This window comes from Hyperoodon ampullatus (genome assembly GCF_949752795.1).
Source record: "Hyperoodon ampullatus genome assembly, chromosome: 4".
Lineage (NCBI taxonomy): Eukaryota > Metazoa > Chordata > Mammalia > Artiodactyla > Ziphiidae > Hyperoodon > Hyperoodon ampullatus.
The window spans coordinates 56,645,694-56,659,367 of NC_136917.1; the positions used below are offsets into that span (position 1 = coordinate 56,645,694).

Genomic DNA, 13,674 nt, shown 5'->3' on the forward strand with positions numbered 1-13,674 from the left:
TGGTTCTGGAAATTGAGGGAAGTTGATCAATGGGAGATAGAACCTATAGGACTTGCTGATGGATGGAAGGTGGGGGTAGGAGGAAGGGTACATAGACTCTGGCTTTCTGACTCTCCTAACTGGATGGAGAATGGTTCCATTTAGTATGTTACCTGGGGGAGGTGACTGGGGAAGGATCAGGTAGAAGGAGCCGTTTGAAAGTTTGAGGTACCTATTTAGATAAAGTGGTGGTGTCAGGTGAGCTGTTGGAAATGTGAATCTGGAGTTTGGGCCACAGATACCTGCCTTTTCCAAGTCGGGGGTGTGGTGAGGAGGTGTGGGCCATGGATAGGTGAGGAGGATGAGGAAAGTGTGTGTGCAGATCCTCAGAAAGCAGTGCCAGGGCGGGGATAGGGGTTATGTCCTGGGGTGTAGAACCTTAAGGGCAGGCCCTAAAGGCGATAGGGGCTTTCTGGGTTGCAAGTCCCCACTCTCATCTCCCAGCTCTCATCTCCCAGCTCTCATCTCCCAGCTCACGCCCACTCCATTGGCCCTGTCTTTTCCTCTGGTACTGGTTCCTTCCTGGCTCCAGGCGTCTTTCTCACCCTCACTCACGCCGGCTTTTCCAGTCCAGTGGGAATTAGGAAAAGGTCTGAGATCAGCCCTGTTTCTCTCATCACACGCATCTGCGCTCGGGCATCCAGTGATTCAGTTTCTCTGGTTACAGATTGAGTTCCTCACCATCCTTCACCCGTCGCGTCGGGATGGGAGATCTGCATATGTAAATGAATGATTAGAAATAATTACGAGCTAAGTCAGCAGCTCTCCACCAGAAATAGAACCCAGGCGTCTTGACACAGAAACCTGGGGTTCCCCCTACCGCCCAGCGGACGCGGCGTCCACAGGGCGGCGCGGACCCTTTCCGGGGTATTCTCAGCAGCAACAGAGGTTTAGTTCCTGCCGCTCTTGGCTCTTCCAGGCCCAGCTAAGAGACTGATCAGGCGTGGGCGGGGCGAGGGCGGAGCTGGGCCAGATCCTGGGCGGGGCTTAGATGTGGGCGGGGCTTCCTCGAGTTCCGGAGTCGAGTTGCTGCCTGGGCCGGAGCGGAGATGCAGCCGCCGCCCCGAAAAGTGAGCTTGGCCTGGGGACGGGGACTCCTGGCGGGCTGGGGGAGTGATGCGGCCCAAAGGGGCACCAGACCTGCGGTGGGGGAAGAAGAGTAGGAAGGGGTTCAAAGGCCAACCCAGAAGTAACCGAGGAAACAGCCCAGCTCCTCCCTGGCCCCGCCCCCTCACCGCTCCCTGCGCGGAGTGTTTTTCAGGTCCCTGCGCCAGGGGTCTTCATCCTCTTCTCACCCATACAGGTGAAGCCATCCCAGGAGGTGAAGCTGCGCTTCCTGGAGCAGCTGAGCATCCTTCAGACCCGGCAGCAGACAGAGGCGGACCTACTGGAGGATATCAGGTAGCCCTGACCCCCTCCACGTACCCTGACTTTCTCTGTCACACGCTCCGCCTCTTCTCTAACATACTACAGCTGTCGGGGTGGGCGGGGGTGAAGAGCTCTCCAACCTGCCCATTCAAGGCCGTCATCCTAGGCCTCCCTCTCCAGATGCTGGATACGAATGATCTTTCCGCGCACCCCAACACACAAACACACAGGGACCCTCCCTCAAACCCCTTCACTCCACACCGCCCCCTCCACACCCACAGTCAAGCTTAGGACAGAATCCCCCCTCCCTCTTCTAGACCTGTTGGAAGGCTGGCACACACTGTACTCAGCTGACCCCCATCAGTCCTCACCTCCAAGCACACAGATGGTTCTCCAGGGGTGGGGAGGATCCTGCTGAGGCTCTGAGCATTGAGGTGAGGTTGTCCTTTGCTGCGGCTGCCCGAGGTGATCTCAAGGACTCTCCCTTCAGTCTCAGGCCCTCCTGGTATAGTCACACTCCAGGCCTGGCTCCCCTCTCCCTCCTGCCCAGGCTAAGGAGAGGGTCGAGGGTGGGAGAAAAGGACCAAACAGTAACACCACCCCATCCCCCTAATCTCCACAGATCCTACAGCAAGCAGAGGGCAGCCATTGAACGGGAGTATGGGCAGGTATGGGACTCCTTTCTCTGGACCTTCCCTTTTGTTCTAGCCTCCTTTACACTACCAGCAGTGTGCCTCCACACATACTCCTGTTCTGGTCAAGAGCAAATGCCTAGAACCAGGCAAATTTGGGTCAAATCCCTGCTGTGGTACTTTTTAGCTGTGTGACCTTGGACAAGTTACTTAACGTTTCTTGGCCTCAATTTCTTTCTCTGTAAAATGGGAATAATAATAACTGTACCTTCACGCAAGGTTGTTGTAAGGACGGAATAAGTTAATGCATGTAAAGCACTTAGCAAAGTGGGTGGCATTATTATACTCTGATCATATGTTCTCCCAAGTGGGGAGAGTCTTTGAAAGGGGACTGGGTCTGTGATGACTTTCCCACCAGGCACTCCAGAAACTGGCTGGGCCATTTCTGAAGAGGGAAGGACACCGGAGTGGGGAGATGGACAGCAGGTGAGTCCCATGGTGGGGTGGCAGGGAGGCCAGGGAGCCAAGAAGGGATGAGGAGCTCAACCCCAGGAACCTATGAGGAGGGCACGTGAGCGGCAGGTAGAGCTGACACTGCAGCGGGATAGCAGCTGACCCAGCAAGGACACTGGATGGGGGCGGAGGGCATAAGTGATCCTTGTGGCCGAGCTAATGGGCTGATCGATTGATGGGCTCCCAGACGAGGGGGATGGAAAAGCAGTCTTGTCTCCCATGGTGTTGGGGGGGGCATCTCGTGAAGCTTTGGAGTGTCCCCTCCTCAATGCAGACTTTCTCTGGGGAGAGGCAGGATGGTGTTTGGTGCCTGGCGCTGCCTGCTGGATGCCACCATGGCTGGGGGCCAAGCCCGGCTCCAGGCATCTGACCGATACCGTGACCTGGCAGGAGGCACAGGGCGGAGCGCTAAGGAGCAGGTGCTTAGGAAGGTATGGCTCAGTGGATGGGGTGAAGGAAGGGCTGACTCGGGGATGGAGGTGATCTGGATCAGGACTTGTGTGTCCATGCCCCTAGGGAGCAGAGAACCTCCAGAGGGCGCAGGCCGAGGTGCTGCAGTCTGTCCGGGAGCTGAGCCGAAGTCGAAAGCTGTATGGGCAGCGTGAACGGGTGTGGGCCTTGGCACAGGAGAAGGCGGCTGATGTCCAGGCCAGGTGGAGTCATGGGGAGTTAGGAAGCCTGTGGCGTCAGGGGATGGAGCCAAGGTGCCATGGCTGGGCCTGACCTCCGCTCCTCTCCCTTGCCTGCACAGGCTTAACCGAAGTGACCATGGCCTCTTCCACACTCGGACCAGTCTCCAGAAACTCAGCACCAAGGTTCAGAGGATGTGGGCATGAGTCAGGGCAGGGAGAGGTGGGCAGATTAGTCTAGTGGTTTGGAACCGGGGGGCATAAGTCAGAGAGACTGGGATGAATCCAGACTACCCTACTTCATGCACCAAGGTGCATGACCTTGGTAAACTTGATCTCTCTGAGCCTCATTTTCTTCATCTATAAAATGGAAATAGTACCTTTGTTTTTCATTCCTTTAGTATGCAGTTATTGAGGACTTCTATGTACTTGGCATTGTTTGAAACACTGGGGATATGGTGGGGAACACTACCAGCAGAGCTCCTGCCTCCACAGCCTGGTTAGGGGAGACAGATAGTAAATAAACAAAGACTCAGAATAAATGAAAAGAAGGTGATATGATAAAGCATAACAGGGGAGTGTAATTTAGAGGGAAAGCCTCTCTGAATAGGTGGCCTGAGTGTCAAGGAGGAGGCAGCCATGCAGAGATGTAGGGGAAGAACATTCCAGGGAGAGGCAACGGTGAGTGCAAAGGCTCTGAGGTGGGAATAACTTTGTAGGCTCGAGGAACTGAGAGAAGGCCAGTGTGGCTGGAGCATTGTGAGCAAGGGGACGAGCACTGTGGAAAGACTCAGAGAGGGTGCTGGGGCCAGCTCATGTTGGACCTGGTAGACCACAGTAAGGAGCAGTTCGGATTTTATCCTAAATGTATGCAGTTGCCACTAGAGGATTTTGAGCAGGAATTGTGAGTATGTAAAATTTTTAGTATGGTTTGCCAGTTATCTCAGTAATGTGAGAATCCATTCTGGATCTGGGTTGGCCGTGGAAGGACCCCAAGGGTCCAGGGCTCCCAGTTGACACCTATGTTCCTCTCCTAGCTGTCTGTCCAGTCGGCCCAGTACTCCCAGCAGCTGAGAGCGGCCCGCAATGAGTACCTGCTCAACTTGGTGGCCACCAATGCCCACCTTGACCACTACTACCAGGAAGAACTGCCGGCCGTGCTCAAGGCCAGTCTCAGCCTAGATACCCCTGCCTCTCAGCAGGGAGGGCGTCTCCCTGCTTCCCACCACCATCAGGCTGGGTGGGGCTGGGGACCTAGTCTGCTCAGAGTGGGCAGAAGATACATACCTGGCTTCTGCTTCTGCTTCTAGCTGGCTGCATGACACTGTGCAGAACACTTACCCCTCTGAACCCCAGTTTCTTCATCAGGACTAGCCCCTGCTCTGCCTACTTTATAAGACTAATGGGGCTCAAGGGAGAGAATAAATGTGAAAATGCTTTTTAAACTGTTAAGTGCTGTGCACACATGAGGGCCTATTATTAGAAGCAATAACAATGTCTTATTCCTTCTCAATTTCCCATACCTTATACCCATCACCCATTCAAACCTGGACAGAGAGCCTGCTTGGGGGAAGGGTGGTGTCAGCATCTTGGGGTTCTCTCCAGGCCCTGGTCAGTGAGCTGTTGGAACACCTGAGGGACCCGCTGACTTCACTGAGCCGCACTGAGCTGGAAGCTGCAGAGATGGCTCTGGAGCATGCCCACCGTGGGGGGCAGGCGACCTCCCAGGTAAGCTCCCCAGAGATCCTCTTTACCCTTCTCTCCCAGGACAGCGCCCCCTCCACCACTGCATGTCTGCCCCTTTCCTTCTCACCTTGTCCTCTCTCTACCAAGAAGGGCTGGGGACAGGCTTGGAGAGGGAGCCAGTGAGTGGCCGACTTTGATTTTTTCCAACTCCCAGGTAAGCTGGGAGCAGGATCTGGAGCTTTTTCTTCAGGAGCCCGGAGTATTCTCCCCCACCCCAGCTCAGCAGTTTCAGCCAGCAGGGAATGATCAGGTAAGACCTCTCTGCTAGGTGGAATCAGGCCACTTGGAAAGGGGACTGTGGTGTAGGCCTCTTCCCCATTATCCTTGTCCTGGTTTTAACTTAGAGACTATTAAACCATGGAGAGAGGGTTTCAGAGCCCCAGTTCACCTCCCTCCCACCAGGACACAAATTAACTCCCTTCCTCCCACCCTTCTGTCCCTTCACTGCACTATCTTCTTCATTCTACCTCTGTCCCTCAACCTGGATCCCACTTCTGGGACTCTCTGTGTGTCCACATGAATGCACACCTGTGTCCACAGTCATAGGTGTGTGCTCCCACCTATTTGTCCCTGACCCTGGGGGTCAGGAGACAGGGCAGAAAGGAGGGAACTGGAGGGAGGGGGAATGAAGAAGGAGCAGCATCAGGGCATCCTCCCAGCTCCCCATTCATTCAGGTGTGTGTCCTGGAGCTGGAGCGGGGCACAGGAGGTGTGGCCGGGGAGAGTGGCCTGGAGAAAGAAGTTCAACGCTGGACGAGCCGAGCTGCCCGAGACTACAAGATCCAGAACCATGGGCAGCGGGTGAGGTGGGGAGTGCAGGTGTCGGGGGTGGGCAAGAAGAGCTGAGAGATGGGGATACTGGCTTCACTGGGGATGTCATGGGGCTGCAGGCAGGAGGGGAGGGAAGGGTAATTTAAGCCGACAGTGTGGCACAGTAATTTAAGAGCGTAACCTTTGGGACTAGACTCACCTGGGCTCAAATCTTGCTCTGTTGCTTCCGAGTTATGTAACCCTGAGTAAGGGAGTGACTTAAGGTCTCTGGACCTCAGTTTCCTCATCATTAAAGTGGGGCTAATGATAGCACCCACGTCACAGGGAAGATGAGATGACATAATGCATGTGAAACAACTAGGAAACTACCAGGTTATTAGTAAGTTGTGCCCCATAGTATCTCTACCCACTCCTGTCCTCTGCATCCCCAACCAGGTGCTGCAGCGGCTGGAGCAGAGGCGGCAGCAGGCTTCAGAGCGGGAGGCTCCAGGCATAGAACAGCGGCTGCAGGAAGTGAGGGAGAGCATCCGGCGGGCACAGGTGAGGCACAGCCCTGGGGTTAGAGCCACTGAGACCGCACCTCCTCCGGCAACACCCTCCTCCACTCCTTTATCTGATGGTGGGGAGACTGGAGGCAGGAGGTAGAGGGTGGACATATCTGGGGAGGAGGCTCCACTCACCTCCCAAGGGAAGGCCCAGCCACAGCCTTGACTGAGCCCCTCTTCCCTGTGTCAGGTGAGCCAGGTGAAGGGGGCTGCCCGGCTGGCCCTGCTGCAGGGGGCTGGCCTGGATGTGCAGCGCTGGCTGAAGCCGGCCATGACCCAGGCCCAGGATGAGGTAGAGCAGGAGCGACGGCTCAGCGAGGCCCGGCTGTCCCAGAGGGACCTCTCTCCCACGGTGAGCTCCCTCCACTCCCTCCCCGTACACACCAGGAGGGTAAAGAGCCCCAGTGGAAAGCAGAGCTTACAAAGTGGGAATCACACTAGTAACTAACTCAAAGCGTTGTTGTGAGGCTTAAATGAAATCACTTAAGTATGACTCTTGGCACAGTTTGTAACAGAGAGAGCTCTCAATGAACTTTTATTATGGAGTATAGGATGGTGGTTATGAGAGGTCCTGAGAGCAGACTATAAGCAGTTTGAGTACCAGCCACTCCACTTACTAGCTGTGTGATCTTGGAAAGTGACGTAGCCTTTCTGAGCCTCAGTTTCCCATTAAGTAAAGTGAGGTTGATAGTTTCGCAAAATAACGCTGGCTTATTAGGAAGTTTAAACAAGACAATGTACACGAGATACTTAGCATTGTGCTTGGCACACATAAGCGCTCAACACTCTAACTCTGTGATTATTGCTAGTGTTGTCTTGCTCTGTGGTGGTTCTGCCTGTGACCCAGGGTGAACGGATGGGTGGTACTACCTTGGAGGAGGATCCACAGTGTTAAGTGTAGGATGGGGTAGGAGGGAGGTGCAAGAGGGAGGGGATATGGGGATATATGTATACATGTAGCTGATTCACTTTGTCATACAGCAGAAACTAATACAACATTGTAAAGCAATTATACTCCAATAAAGATGTTAAAAAAAAAAGGTAGAATGGAGGAGTGAGAGATATAGTGGATGGTACTTGAGACTGGGCCTCACAATGATGTCCGTTCTCTGTCCCCCCAGGCTGAGGATGCTGAGCTGTCTGACTTTGAGGAATGTGAGGAGACTGGGGAGCTCTTTGAGGAGCCCGCCCCGCCAGCCCTGGCCACCAGGCCCCTCCCCTGCCCTGTCCATGTGGTGTTTGGCTATCAGGTGTGAATGGAGGCGGGGACCTCAGACAGGCAGGGATGGGGAACAGCCAGTCCTGAATCCTTCTTTGTGGGGCCCAGGCAGGACATGAGGACGAGCTGACCATCACAGAGGGCGAGTGGCTGGAGGTCATAGAGGAGGGAGATGCCGACGAATGGGTCAAGGTGGGTATGGACCCGGGGCTCTGACCTTGCCAAGGGGGCAGTGGGAGGGACTTCTCTGTGGCCCGTAAAGACCCAGCCAGGCAAAGCTGGAAGCCCGAGTGGAGGAGGGCCAGGGCCGTGGACTGCTGAGGCGAGCCTGCTTTCTGTTCACTTTGCTGGGTGAGCAGGCTCGGAACCAGCACGGTGAGGTAGGCTTTGTCCCTGAGCGGTATCTCAACTTCCCGGACCTCTCCTTCCCTGAGAGCAGCCACGACAGCGACAATCCTTCGGGGGCAGAGCCCACAGGTAAGAAAGGGAGAAGAGTTACTGAGTGGTTGTGGCCCTGTTCTGGGGGCACTGCTGCCCGCCTCTTCCCCTCACCATCTCTCCTGGGCTTCCGCAGCGTTCCTGGCCCGCGCCCTGTACAGCTACACGGGACAGAGCGCAGAGGAACTGAGCTTCCCCGAGGGGGCGCTTATCCGCCTGCTGCCCCGGGCCCAGGATGGAGTGGATGATGGCTTCTGGAGGGGAGAATTTGGGGGCCATGTTGGGGTCTTCCCCTCCCTGCTGGTGGAGGAGCTACTTGGCCCCCCAGGGCCATCTGAACTTTCAGACCCTGAACAGGTGAGGCTTCCTTTTCCCTGGGTCCCCAGGCACCAATGGGTTGACTCTCCCATGCCAGGGAGATCCCATATTCGTCTTAATGCCCCCTCCCCCCCTATAGTGGCTTGGGACTCCGCATCTCCTTTGGCACAGAGAAAAGGGAAACCAAGGCAATCTTCATTAGAGTTTGGTTGTCCTGCTTTAGAGCTGGATCTTAGTTCAGATTCCTATTCTGTTACTTTAGGCAGTGATTATACCTCTCTGAGCTTGTTTCTTCACATGCATGTAAAAGGGGGACAATAATGCCTCTTTCAGGAGGCTAACTATCCTGATTAGAGATAATGGAAGTAAAGCGCTTAGCACAATGGCCCATAGGTGCTTTGATATATGGTACCTGTTGTTCTAGCAAGAAGAGCATAGGAGTAGGAGTCAGGAGTTCTAGCCAGGACTTGGTCACTAACTAGCTCTGTGATTTTGGGTAGATGGATTAACCTGAGTCTCACCTCTGACATAGGAATCATCAAATCCTTACCTCATGGGGTGGTGGTGAGGACTGAATGAATTAGTGCATGCGAAGTGCTAGCAAAATGCCTGGGACATATTAAGTGTCAATATATATTGGCTGTTGAAATGTGTATCACCTACAAGCCCCACCCAGATACAAGCATTTGGTCACTCTCTGGACTGGGGAGTGACGGGACAGGAACTGAAGATGGGATGGGAGGAAGAGCTGGTGAAACCTTCCCACATGCCAGGAATAACTCTTTGCCCCCTCATCCCCAGATGCTGCCATCCCCTTCCCCTCCCAGCTTCTCCCCTCCTGCACCCACCTCTGCCTTGGATGGGTCGCCTGCACCTGTCCTGCCCGGTGGTGAGTAGAAGGAGCTGGGGCCCTGGGAGGGTGAGAGACAGGAAGAAGGAGGAGGTCTGGAGCTCCTGGGTTACACTCAGCCCCTCTGCCTGCCCAGGAACCTCCTCCATCAGGCTCTCTGATGTATGATGGTAGCAGAGCTTGGGCTTTGGAGCTGGGCCCACTGTTCAAACTCTGCTCTATGACTTCCTAGTGTGTGATTTAACATGTCTGGGCCTTTACAGAGTGAGGAGGAAGGTCCCTCCCTCACTGAGTTGTGAGAGTTAAAGGGATGTCTATAGAGTGCCCAGCGTTGTGCTGGGCACATAGCAAGCATGCAATTAGTAGCTGTTTTCTCATTATTATTATTTTAAAAATTAGCCAGTTTCTCCCACGATGTTTTCCCAATACACATCCTCTGCCCTTAGTGTTCTTGAATCCTGTAAACACCTGGTTTGCATCATAATTTTCCTCATCCATCTTTTGTTTTTTTTTTTTTCCTTGTCCTTGTTGTTACCTCATCCATCTTTCCTAAAACCATCTTTTCTAAAAGGCACTTTCACTTTCTTCACTGCAACCCCCCCCACCGCGACCCTGGAACCCCTATGAGCATTTTCTGCACCCCGCTTCTCCAGCACCCGTCGTTCACTTTGAATGATTTAGTACTCATTCATTGTGTCTGTTGGTGTTTCACTATGCAGTTCCTGGCAGCCATTGGGGTAGGGGCGGTGTGGATCCCTCCTGCCCCCGGGTACCTTTAGCAGGCCCGATTATACAGCAGGTGCTCAATAAGTGTTGAGGTTGGATGGATTGATAGATATTATGACCTAGGTTAGTGACTATTTGTTAATTCAACAAATATTTACAGAGTGCCACTGTCCTAAGTGCTGGAGATACAGAAGCGAACAAAACAAAGTCATAAGACTGACTTGTGGTTCTTATTTCCAGACCAAGACCTGGACTGCCCTGGACCCCTGGACGTGATGGCGCCTCGACTCAGGCCGGTAAGGACCCCACCCTTGGAGGAGAGTGTTTGGAGAGGGGTCACTCCAACTTGTCCTGTTTTATCTGCAGGACAGAGGGAATGGACAGGGATATCCCCAAGGGAGGCCTCTGGTGCACTGACTGTGTGTTCCCTACAGATGCGTCCACCGCCTCCCCCGCCAGCTAAAGCCCCGGATCCTGGCCACCCAGATCCTCTCACCTGAAGCCAGGGGGAATCACTTTCCCCCAGTGATGCTGCTGCCCCTATCTCCGTGCTATCAGAGACCACCCCTCCCCACGGTGATCCAGAGTGACACAGCCAAAAGCTGGAATCTCCCTGATTTCCGTTCTCACCTTCACGGGTAGAAATTTCTTCTCTCCCCATTTCTGGGGCTGGAACCCACTCCTTTTTTGCCATCATCCTCCAGCCATCTCTAAGGGCTGAAACTACTCCTTTGTCTTCTGTTACCACCCCATCTCTAGGGTGGTGAAATACCCTGAAATCTCTGGGACTGGAATTCATCCCCCAAAGTCTCGAGTGGCTCTGGCTTATTTGTGTCTCCACCCTGGTTCTGTGAATCACCCCACTCCAGATGCCAGAGCCACTGGGGTTGGGGGCTGGGATGGGGGCAGGCCTGTCAGAAGGAGCTGGAGCCAGTATGCGAAGCAGCTGTAATCGTCTGAGCGGATTTATTGACAGTGAATAAAGGGCACAAAGCCCAAGCCAGGGCCTGGGCCTCTTGTGCCAAGAGGGCAGGGGTCTAAGGTGCTATTGCTTTAAGGGCCCACCAAGGGCAGGGGCCTGCTCCCAGCCGCACGCTCTAGCATATGGAGTGAGGTGATGGGGAAAGCAGGTCAGGTGGCCTCTTGGCAGGCAGGGGAAGGGGAAGAGACTGAGGACCGGAGGTGGGACTTCTCCCAAGGTCCCCCAGCCTGAGACCGTGCAGTTCCAGGTGGAAGTAAGGCTGGTCCCTCAGCTGGGGGGCAGTGCTGTCCAGTGGAGAGGAGGGGCTTCATGCCCACCCACCCCCTGGCTCTGCCAGCTGGTAGTCCATCAGCGCAATGAAGGAGAGGAAGAGTAACAGTGTTGCCTCCTCTTCAGCTGTGTCCCCGCTTTTCCCCAGGTGCTGCAGGACCTTCCCTATCCCCTGGAGCACAAGCCCACTCCCCACCACCAAACCAAGGAATATGTACCAAAGGCTAAGCCTGCAGTTTAGCTTGGGGGTTCAGGGAACCAATGGGCTTAGGTAGTTTAAAGTAGGGGGTGGGAGGATAAGATTATCTGACTTAGGGCCCAGGCAGACTCACCTCACACACCCCCTGCCCCCCGTGGTGGGGACACCTGAGAGAGAGAGGAGGGGTCAACAGTGGGAGAACAGGAGGTGGGTCATATCAGTGCCCCCTAGAGTAGGGGCAATAAGAGCTGAGCCCACTGCAGCCCACCACATGTCTTCATACCTGGTGATCTGAGGTGTCCGGTTTGCTTGGCTGTCCATTTGCCTCTTGACTGGCCAGCCCTGGGCTTGGGCCCCTCCCTCCAGCCCCCAGCATCGACTCTGCAGAGGCTCCAGGGCTCCTCTCAAGTGCACGAGGGACTAGGCTGCTGTCCCTGAGTCCTCCATTCCGCACTGTGGGGCTGGCAAGCGCCTGGGGCTGCGGCCTCTCAGGGGGAAGGCTCTCAGTGGCAGGCATCCCTGTCCTGGGCTGCCCTTCCCCAGACCCCTGGCCACCCCCTGGGTCCTGCCCCCCACCAGATCCCCAGCTTCTGTCTGTGGGGGAGCCATCACGATGCTCATGCAGCCCATAGCGCTTCTCAATGTGTGTCACCCGGAACCTGGGAGGGGAGGGAACACTGGGGCTTAGGACCACCACTCAGAGGCTGCTTGGCCCTTCCCTCCGATCAGGGACATCCTGGGTTTGGTAGGCACTTCCCTCTGGCCTAGGGCAGGGGAGAACAGATTGTGGGGCACATTGTGCAGCCTGGCTTCTGCTGTGGCTCACAGTCCACAAAGAAAGAGCCAGGGCCTACCTTTGGAGGCAGGTGCCTGACCGTTGGGGTCCCCACCTCAACCTCCCTTTCCCTGGGGCACTCTATACCCACCTGCCCACAGAGAACACAGTGGTCTCCCCAGGCCGGGGGCGACTCTTTCCTTCCTTGGAGCGTCCCTGACGGAGAAGTGGGGGTCTCTTGTTGCGGCTGCAGTGGATGCAGTGGGCTGCGGAGCCCAGGTGCACTGTGTGATGATGGGAGGGGGCTCCGTCCTGCAAGCTGGAGGTGGCATCCACACTGGACGGTAGGGAGGAAGGGACCAGGGGTGACATTCCCAGTTTTCTTCCTGTTCCACTTGCTCCTGTTCTTTCAGCGTGCTCCTTAAACCCCAGATGCCCCACTTGCCCCAGGCCCCACCATTCGTTTCTTGTCTTTATCTAATAAACTCAATATGAAGATATTAGTGACCACGTGTTCTCCCTCCCGGGGCTAAAAAGCGAGCAATGCTTAATGCAGAGGAGTGGCATAAGGGGTGAAGGTTAGGCTTGATGATATCCAGAGGAGAGATGTGGTTTGAAGGACTCAGGATTTCTACAAAACATCCTTCTTCCTGTATGTCAACCAGCCTTACTCTCCCCTGTCAACCCAAACATGCAAGGAGACTGGGAGAGGAATGTGCAGGAGGAGAGGGTACTCTCCAAGGCAAGCTCAGTCGTGCTGCCCTTGTTCTCAGCTCACCTGGACAGCTGCATTGTCCCTTCTCCTTCACTGTCCCCCAGCATCTCCTTCAAGGCCTCAGCATTGGCTGAGAGAAGGAAAAGAGGGGGTCAGTGGAGGCAAAGGCCAGGGCAAGGGAAAGTTGAGGAGGTGGGGAACAAGGGGCCAGCATACACCCACCTTCATTTTGGATGATGCATCGAACAATCCTCTCTACTGTGTCCTCATTCATTTCATCGTCCTCAGCTGAAGGATGAAAGAGGTTGGTAAGGAAGCAGTAAATGAGTCAGCTTTGGGGGTACATTACCTGGTGGCTTCTGTGGCTTCTTGCTCAAGACCTACCCCTTTAGCAAATTGCCGTCATGCTGTACCTTAGCATTTCAAGGGCCAGGGCAGAAAAGATGGGGAAATCAATGGGAGTCCAAGACTCATCAGTGGGCCCTTCCCACCCATGCTGCCTACTCTAGCTCTGCTTTCGGGGTGGTGGCAACCCAATTGCTCTTGCAGAGTCAAGAAAGCATTACTAGACCTCCTGAAAGCTTGGTCGGGATTTGGTCTGGGTCTGTTGACCAGGAAGAGGTGTGGGGAGAAGGGTCAGGGAGAAAGGTGACTGAGCCAGGTTCTAGGCTGTTCACTCACGGGGCTGGAGCTGAGTGTCGTCAGGCTCCGAGCCCCTCGAGGTGCGGCAGCGGTAGCCTTTCTTCTTGAGCACGTGGCAGATCATGAAGCCTACCAGGCCCATGAGGAAGAAGACCAGCACAAGCAGGAAGAGCATGTACAGCCCATGTTGGGGCGGCTCCAGGTCAGGCTGTGGTTCCGACATGAGGCCCTGGGGGGCGAGCGCGGGCCAGGGCGCCTCCTGGGGTTAGGGGGCTGCAGCTAGAGACGGGGGGAGGG

General features: G+C 55.1%; 2 protein-coding genes across 4 annotated transcripts; one reads left to right on the forward strand and one right to left on the reverse strand.

Moving 5' to 3' along the window:
• Positions 1-1,088: 1,088 nt before the first annotated feature.
• Positions 1,089-10,294, forward strand: FCHSD1 (FCH and double SH3 domains 1; the record flags this gene model as incomplete). 3 transcript variants are annotated; one of them, XM_079702554.1, is made up of 20 exons in its annotated part: positions 1,089-1,109; positions 1,343-1,440; positions 2,030-2,075; positions 2,458-2,525; positions 2,827-2,983; positions 3,069-3,205; positions 3,304-3,367; positions 4,219-4,347; positions 4,787-4,909; positions 5,082-5,177; positions 5,603-5,728; positions 6,134-6,238; positions 6,434-6,595; positions 7,365-7,493; positions 7,571-7,654; positions 7,822-7,939; positions 8,037-8,257; positions 9,020-9,107; positions 10,035-10,090; positions 10,229-10,294. In XM_079702554.1, 20 exons carry the CDS (start codon positions 1,089-1,091, stop codon positions 10,292-10,294), a joined length of 2,094 nt encoding a protein of 697 aa, XP_079558680.1. The 3 variants fall into 3 exon arrangements, with proteins under 3 accessions (XP_079558680.1, XP_079558681.1, XP_079558682.1); XM_079702555.1 differs by having other exon boundaries at positions 2,842-2,983; XM_079702556.1 differs by having other exon boundaries at positions 2,848-2,983.
• A 1,085-nt stretch (positions 10,295-11,379) lies between these two features.
• Positions 11,380-13,600, reverse strand: RELL2 (RELT like 2; the record flags this gene model as incomplete). Its single annotated transcript, XM_079701844.1, has 6 exons — positions 11,380-11,412; positions 11,529-11,904; positions 12,172-12,357; positions 12,799-12,865; positions 12,958-13,023; positions 13,417-13,600. 6 exons carry the CDS (start codon positions 13,598-13,600, stop codon positions 11,380-11,382), a joined length of 912 nt encoding a protein of 303 aa, XP_079557970.1.
• Between the last annotated feature and the right edge of the window lie 74 nt (positions 13,601-13,674).